Source organism: Carassius gibelio, chromosome A12 (assembly GCF_023724105.1).
Source record: "Carassius gibelio isolate Cgi1373 ecotype wild population from Czech Republic chromosome A12, carGib1.2-hapl.c, whole genome shotgun sequence".
NCBI classification, from domain to species: Eukaryota; Metazoa; Chordata; class Actinopteri; order Cypriniformes; family Cyprinidae; genus Carassius; species Carassius gibelio.
This window is the reverse complement of record NC_068382.1, coordinates 12,931,618-12,939,951: the sequence shown is the minus strand read 5'-3', so window position 1 is coordinate 12,939,951 and position 8,334 is coordinate 12,931,618. Positions and strand designations below refer to the sequence as shown.

The 8,334-nt window shown below is 33.9% G+C and overlaps 2 protein-coding genes across 10 annotated transcripts in view; one reads left to right on the top strand and one right to left on the bottom strand.

Annotated features, from left to right (window-relative positions):
* Positions 1 to 1,368: 1,368 nt before the first annotated feature.
* Positions 1,369 to 7,752, top strand: LOC128025191 (chromobox protein homolog 7). The gene is made up of 6 exons (XM_052611275.1): positions 1,369 to 1,673; positions 2,300 to 2,343; positions 3,945 to 4,010; positions 4,122 to 4,188; positions 4,620 to 4,896; positions 5,780 to 7,752. The coding sequence occupies exons 1-6, from the start codon at positions 1,602 to 1,604 to the stop codon at positions 5,992 to 5,994; spliced, it is 741 nt and encodes a 246-aa protein (XP_052467235.1). The 5' UTR covers positions 1,369 to 1,601; the 3' UTR covers positions 5,995 to 7,752.
* Positions 7,753 to 7,890: 138 nt separating this feature from the next.
* LOC128025190 (histone acetyltransferase p300) overlaps positions 7,891 to 8,334 on the bottom strand; it is a 26,516-nt gene continuing 26,072 nt past the window's right edge. For all 9 annotated transcript variants that reach the window (XM_052611266.1, XM_052611272.1, XM_052611273.1 and 6 more), the window contains exon 31: positions 7,891 to 8,334. This exon is cut by the window's right edge and continues 4,765 nt beyond it. The gene's annotated coding sequence lies outside the window, so the exon portion shown is untranslated.

The following is an 8,334-nucleotide window of genomic DNA, read 5'->3' as shown; positions in this document are numbered from 1 at the left end:
GACACTCTTTCTTGTTAAACAGTTAAGGTTAGACTTGATGAATCCTAGACTACATGTAGGAAAATAAAAGTGTGAGAGTGTTGGTAGTTAAAAAAAAAAAAAAAACCTTCGGCTGCCAAAAACCTTGTTATTAATGGAAACTGTTGTATGTACTTTTTAAATAGAATTAAGTTAGAAAGTTTGAGATCTCTGAAATCTTGCAAAGTTTATTATCTTTGATTGATATTGACATGGCCTTAAACTGTTTACAGAGGGAGCTGATTTACACAAAGGGAAGTCTAATAACGCATCTCAGGTTATCTTCAGATCCAACTTGATTAAATGTCACTTATGAAACACTGATCTTCAACATATTATGTAAAATGCTTCGAATAGATTATAGACACTCGAATCAGATACTACAACTGAAAAGGACCATTCCACATGTCCATACATGGGGTGCTTTGTTATACTGTAGAGATGAATAGATTCCTTTGCCATGACAATCTAAATCCCCACAACCCTTTTTTCGGGGGACAGGGACAACATGTGCTCATGCCATTGTTTTCCATTCAAATAAAATGCTTATGATGGCACTTTATGTAAGATGTAAAATGTGCTGTGACATCATTAAAAATGTCTTTGTATGTATGCAGTCAGTGTGATGCTGCTTTTCTATCTTGTTCATACATCACTGGAGATTTTCATTCTTTTAGATGCATTATAGACTACCATATACGATCATCTGTGTGAGAGACCCTCATCCTGAATTTAAACATATATTTGTATGTATAAAGACCCAATTTATATTGTGAAGAATTAATAATATGGGATATTTAGCTACTTTTATGTTGTTACTATTTACATTAATTATTTTTTGTTTAATTTATTTTTTTTAAAGCTTTTAGCAGTTTTTCTCTACATTGTTTTCAGCCTCCCTTGCATACTCCCTTACCTTTTTTATGTAATAATTTTACATAATTGTAAAGCTACAATAACTTTTCATTCATCAAATATTCCACAAAAATATTGAGCAGCACAACCATTTTGAACATTGATTAATTATAATGTTTTTCAAATCAGCATACTAGAACGATTTCTAAAAGATCATGTGACACTGAGGAATTAAGTAACAGTTGCTGAAAATTCAGCTTATTCAGAAATAAGTGACATTTTACAAATTATTGAAATAGGATAGTTATTTGAGACTGTGATAATATTTCACACAAACTAGTTTATTTATTGTTTTATTTAATATTACTTTACTCCTTTTTTTAATATCTGATATTGCAAAAAACAAATCTGAAAGATAAGCAATATTAACCACATAAATCCTGCTAGAAAAAAAAGTGGTGCAAGTCAATCCGCTGTGTGGCGCACGGGAGCGCGCTGCGCGCTGCAGATGTGTCGCAGATTTAAGAAGTCACTGTACTCATCTCGTACAAGGAAATGGAGCAGTGCAAAGTATAACATACTGAATTGTAAACAAGGCAGCGGAAGAGCGGGAACGTGTGCCGCCATTCTAACAGTGCATGTGCATTTTCATAGTTATTTTAACGACAAGAAGGAAAAGAACAAAGATACATTGACAGCGACTTCATTATTTTAGGGGAACAACTTAAATGATGGAACTGTCTGCAATTGGTGAGCAAGTGTTCGCTGTGGAATCAATCATAAAGAAAAGAGTTAAAAAGGTAAGTGACATGCGCGTGTAGCTGTGTGTTAACCGACAGTTCAGTCTGTGCAATCCCGCTGCACACACACACACACATGTTCGAGGGGCGAGGACACACACGTACCCCTCACAACAACAGCGTAGAAGTGTGTTTGTAGCGTTAGTTAATAACTTCGATGATGACGCATGTCGCACAGCACGCTTTTGGAATGGGGTGGTTATTCTATTCGTAGTCATGGAGACTCCGCGGCTTCTCTAATAACTAACGTAAGGATTAGCCATTCAGATACAGCACCTGAGGTTTATTTTGGATTTTAAACCAACGTTTGAGGTTATAGGTAGCTCTAAGTTACTTTGAAATACAATTAAAACATGTAGTTATCTTAAAATAACGTTTGATAAATTACCGTTGCTTTTGGTCTCGTATGAAATCTCAGGATTAAAATAAAAAGGAGGAGCTGTTAGTTTAGGGATCGTCCCTCTTTAATGCTTTATTACGAAACCGTGTAGCTGCGTCATCGCACACGTACAAGACAAAAACAAAACATTAAGAAGAAACGTTTAATCGAAATTCTTACTTACGTTATTTTAATAAATATAGTATTGGTTTATTTATGTTTTTTCTTTTTTATTCTAATGCTCAAGGGTCATGTCGAGTATTTATTGAAGTGGAAAGGGTGGCCTCCCAAGTAAGTATTACAATTATTATAATAATAATTACTGTAGCGGCTGTGATATTTTGTTTATTTATTTGCATGTCATCATGGCCGTAGCCAGGGTTTGAAAATTAGTGAGGTCTGGGGTGGGGTTGAAAATTATAATATAATAACCCCACATACAACTCATTATATACTAACACTTTGAAAGATGTTTTGTTTTTTGTTTTTAGCATGATTTTGTGAAAATGTAACTCGAACACTGAAAGACTTCTTCTTTGCTGTTCTTGTTCTACAGATCTCTGTCTGCACTAGTGTCATATGCTATTGTTTTGATAGATAAAGTCTCTGACAGATAATATCATGATTTTTGCCTTGAGCAATGTGATATCCTGTCAGCAATAACATGTCTGGCGGCTCCTTTGATTACTGTCAGTTTAAGTTCTTGTGATGATCACAGTGTTGCCTGATATTTCTAAGAAAACAAATAAAAACCGAGAAATAAATGATAAATAAACCGAAATGAGTTCAAACTTTTGTAAATAAGATAATATAAAGATATCGCTAATCTTAAAGGGGTCATATGATGTTGCTAAAAATAACATTCTTTGGTGTATTTGGTGTAATGAAATGTGTTTATGTGGTTTAAGGTTCAAAAACCACATTATTTTCCAAATATTGTACATTATTGTTTTTCCTCTATCCCCCGACTTTCTGAAACACAGTTGATTTTTACAAAGCTCATCGGTCAGAAAAGCAAGATGTGCTCTGATTGGCCAGCTATCCAGTGCGTTATGATTGCCCGAATACCTCAAGCGTGTGATGGGAATGTTATGCCCCTTACCATCTGAACACTGGCTGGAGCATTAAAACCCATTATAAACCAGCACAGATCAGCTCTCAGCTCTATGATGAAGTGGATATCATCCTCTTTTGGAAGGCTAAACAAAGTAGTTTCACTTTCACAACGAAACACACAGCATCTCTATAACATGGTAGCGCTGCAACAACATTACTACAACGAGAAAGAAGGTTATGCCTTCTTTGTTTTTTTTTTGCGTGAACATTTGGCCGGCTTTATGCAAATCTACCCACATAGTGACGTAGACATGTGGGGGTGTGTTAGAATTAGCCGTTTTAGGAGGGCGTGGTTATCTCTTAACTTTGATAAAGGATATATCTTTGGATTTGAGACTTTAGTTTTTGCAACTTTACAGATCTTCTTTATGCACCAAGCATGTAACACTCCAAAGAGAAAGGAAAAATTTAAATTGCATCATATGACCCCCTTAAACTGCAACTTCTCGTTGAAAGTAGAAAAGACAAGTCCAAAGATGCTTATAATAACTGGATCTGGCAACACGGTGAGCCTGCTCCGTCACTCGCAATTCTCTCATGCCTCGTTCACTCTGCCAGCGTCTCCCACTAAACATTCTTGCAAACTGTCTAAACCTTATTATACACGCAGACACTCAGAGCTTTAAACAGCAGATTAGTCATTTAGAGAACAAATTGTATTTTTGGACATGAAACATTTACCGAGGTCCGGACCTCGGTGACCTCATAGCTGGCTACGGACATGGTCAATAAATATGTATATGTGGCCGTTTTTTTATGTTTTAATGACTTTAAAGGTACAGCACATGGGAGCCAGAGGAGCACATTCTAGACCCTCGACTGGTTTTAGCGTATGAGGAAAAGTGAGCAGTTATAAAAATGAAATTTCCTTATTCATTCTTTCTTTCACTTTCAGCCACTAGTATATTAATTCGTCCACACTGCATTTACTCATTATTTCTAATTGCAAACAGAGAACAGAGAGAAATGTCAGTGAGGTGTCGTAAAAGAGGCCCAAAACCGAAAAGACTCTTCATGCAGGTAATGACCACTCCAACATCCTCATTACTGTGATTATTTCCCTGCTAAATTCAAATCATTAAAATCATGTCTGTCCAGTGTTAAGTATTATTTATATACCATTATAGTTTTATTAATATTAACCTTTATTTGTCTACTTTAAATTTAAATTTTTATTATTTTTTTTCTTTTTTTAATATATTATTTAGATCTAGTTTATTTTCATTTTAGTTTTTACTACAATTGTAGTTTTTTATTTTATTTCCAGTTAATCAAAACGAAACTTAAAAATGCTGCCTTGACAACTAACTGAAATAAGTTTTCCATCGAATATTTGTTTAATCTAATATAAGCTTTATAATCTTTACTTTAATGAACAAAAATGTTTTCATAGTTGTAGTTATAGTTATTAATAACAATTCTGTGTCTATCCACATATTGCTGTCTCGAAGAGTAACATTTACACAATGGATCTGCCCAGCGCACAGAAAGATGCCGAGGAGCTCTCGCTTGACCCTAGGTTCCAGTCCACAGGGGCTTGTATTTATCAACGATTAACCCACCACAAGAAAAAGAAGAGAACATCCAGAGAGACTTCTGAGGAAGAATGGGATAGAAGAGAAGAAGAAGATGATGACGATGATGATGAGGGGGTTATGGAGGAGGAGGAGGAAGAAGAAGAGGACAAAAGACAAGGAGGAACTAAAATTGGCAGCAACACTTTAAACAGTAAGTGTGGGGGGGGGCTCTCTTGACATTAAATCGGTACACAAACAGCTGTATTTGAACAGATCCAGGAATTTTTGTCGTTGTTGTTGTAGTAGGCAAAACCCTACTTTTCTTTTCTTTTTTTTAAACTTCTTTTATCTTAACTGAAAATCGCTGGAAAATACTTGGTGACAAAGTTATAGCTAAGAAACCCACTACAATTACAAAATTATGGAAGATCGTGGAAGAGGAGAAATCAAGGTTTTTGTTGAAATGCCTTGGTTATTTTGTCAGGCATGTTAGTATAACTGGTATATCTACTGCTTGTATTCCTTTACATTTTGAGTGAAGATTAAAAATATTTCAGAAAAAAATAAAGTGTTTATAGATTTTTTTGACCTCCACTGTATGTACACTATTAGTCAAAAGTTTGGAAAAATGTTAATTTACATTAAGTTTTTGAAAGAAGTCTATTATGTTCAGTAAGCCATAATTAATTTGATCAAAAATACAGTAAAATACTATTGTGACCTTTTATTAAGGCATTTTATTACAAATAACTTTTCTGTTATTTATTATTTCTATAATAATTCTACCTTAGTACTGTTAATATTGTAATATATTTTAAAATGTATTTTATTCCTGCAATGGCAAAGCTAAAATTTAAAACAAAACATCAATACTTTTATTGAGAATGTATTCAATTGATCAAAATTGACAGTAAAGATGGTTTTTATGTGACAAAGTATTTCAATTTCAAATAAATGCAATTTTTTTTGAACTTTTTGTTAGTCAATAAATCCAGATAGAGACTTCTTTCAAAAATGTAATATTTATAATGTATTTTATATTTATATAACATGATGAAGGTCAAAATATGTACAAAATGTCCTCTGTGTCTCAGATCACGTCAGGAGAGGATGCTGGAGTCCAACAACTGAATCGGAGGCAATGACTAGATCTCCTTTACCTGAAGACTGGAGTCCAGTTATGGGCCCAGAGGAGGTCATCGTGACAGATATCACCATCAACTCACTGACTGTGACTTTTAGAGAGGCCTTGGTAGCAACGGGCTTCTTCAGGAGCTGGGAGATGGAGATCGAACATTACAGAGACTAAGGGTGGTCAGAACGAGGAGGAACAAGAATTGGTACATCCCTTGTTTTGCATTGTTGATTATGTGTTTGCACAACTTCCGCCAGTGTTTCAGACTACATTTACTTGCACTATTAGTTCTAAATGAGTTAAAACGTTCCAAAATGTTTCAGCGTTTACAATCAATCAAAGTAACAGTCCATCTAATGACAATACTGATAGTATGATGAAATTGTTAACTTGTATTGACCATGAAACAAATCAAGCCAGTTCTCTGAAACTGGATCTCGGTGAAGTTGACAGATTTAACTAAATGGGATAAACTTCATTTGGTCTAGTCATGTATTTGCATGCAATACATAATGGTAGTTCAGAGTAAGTCACACAATTAAGTATTCCTAAAAGCCAAGCTGTCACATACACATTCACATTACATGGATATGTGTGTGTTTGTGTGTGTGACCCTGGACCACAAAACTAGTCATAAGGGTACATTTTTCAAAAGAGGTTTTTACATCATCTGAGAGGTGAATAACTAAGCTTTCCATTGATGTATGGTTTATTAGGATAGGACAAGATTTACAACTATTGGAAAATCTTGAATCTGAGGGTGCAAAAAAATCAAAATATTGAGAAAATTCAGCAATGCACATTGTTTTAATATATTTATAGTAGAAAAATTTACAAAAAAAAATTTATGGAACGTGATCTTTACTTTATATCCTAATGATTTTTGGCATAATAGAAAAATCATTGTATGGGTCAAAATTATCGATTTTTCTTTATGCCTAAAATCATTCAAATATTAAGATCGTGTTCCATGAAGATATTTTGTGTATTTCCTACTGTACTGTAAATGTAACAAAAGGTAATTTCTGATAAGTAATATGCATTGCTAAGAATTCATTTGGACAACATTAAAGGTGATTTTCTCAGTATTTCGTTTTTGTTTTGTTTTTTGCACCCTCAGATTCCAGATTTTCAAATAGTTGTATATCTGCCAATTATTGTCCGATCCTAATAAACCATACATCAATGGAAAGCTTATTTATTCAGCTTTCAGATGATATATAAATCTCAAATTTGAAAAATTCACACTTAAGACTGGTTTTGTGGTCCAGGGTCAGAAAATATACTTGGTAAACATGTTCTAATCTTGACCTTCAATTTAAATTGCACACCAGCTCATGCAGTAAATTAGAATTAGTGGCCTACTGATACCTCAAATATGTGAAATATAAAATACAGCGTTTAAACACAGTTTGCCATCCTTGATACTTCATAAACAAAATATAATGGTGTGGGGGGGAAAATCTGCACTCATCATTGCACAATTATGTTCTAACTTTGAGCATAATAATGTGTATGAAGTAAAGTTGCATTAAATTTTTTCCCCAGCATTTGCTTGCTAATATCTCACATCTATTTGCAGTGTTTGTGCAATTTTTTTTTAAGTATGCACCATCTTGCACAGAAGTCTACCATGTTAGATTTAACTTGACTACTGTTTGTATTTGGTGTTATTTTAGTCCAAGATGAAAACTGAGACCCGAAGGCAAAAATAATATTGATTTCTATATTGAGGTAGATGTATATTTAGCCTCTAGGAATGTCCATCTCTGGGGGCTCAACTGTTTAGTATCTGACATCATCTGACCTGTATATATTTGATAGACTATGTCTGTGCCAAATGTCTGTGGTTGCTTTTGCTAAGAGTATTTGCACTTTAAAATGGAAAACTTGGTATTATGATGCCATAAATAAAACCTTGGTGTAACTGTATCATTATCCATTACATTTTTATATTTAATCAGCAATGTATAGCACTGTGTGGACTTAATTTAGTTTCAAACTACCTTAGGTTGACATTGTTCCAGCTCCACATCTACAATGTAAGAATTACATCACACAAGAAGCCAATTATTTTTGAATGGTACAAACATATTTTAATGTACAATTAAATAATTGGCAAAAAATCTGACCACCATAACTTAAAAAAAAGAACAGACAACCAACCAAACAAACACCAAAACTACAAAATCTACTCCTCTCAGCAAGCACAAAAAATGTTAGCAAAAGAAAAGCGATCAAAACTAAGAACCATAAAACTGTATGGTTGGTTTTCCAGTCCGTTTTAGAAAAAAAAAAAAAAATTTACAGTTTAAAGCAAATTGCCACGGTTTGTACAGTGAATCATAATCTATATACCGCTATATGCACCCTCAAGACATTTCTTTAAAAATGCCATATTTCTCATTATTCCCAAAGCAGGACGTATATGGTATGACAGCAGTGTCATGTTGCATCAATTAATCTTTGAAAAAGTGTAATTCAATATCAACTCTTGAATTAGCTTTCATTTTT

Coding starts and splice junctions, on each gene's coding strand:
- LOC128025191 (XM_052611275.1), top strand. CDS start 1,602: ATGATGGAACTGTCTGCAATTGGTGAGCAAGTGTTCGCTGTGGAATCA. Junction 1,674..2,299: donor TAAAGAAAAGAGTTAAAAAG/GTAAGTGACATG, acceptor CTAATGCTCAAG/GGTCATGTCGAGTATTTATT. Junction 4,189..4,619: donor CGAAAAGACTCTTCATGCAG/GTAATGACCACT, acceptor GCTGTCTCGAAG/AGTAACATTTACACAATGGA.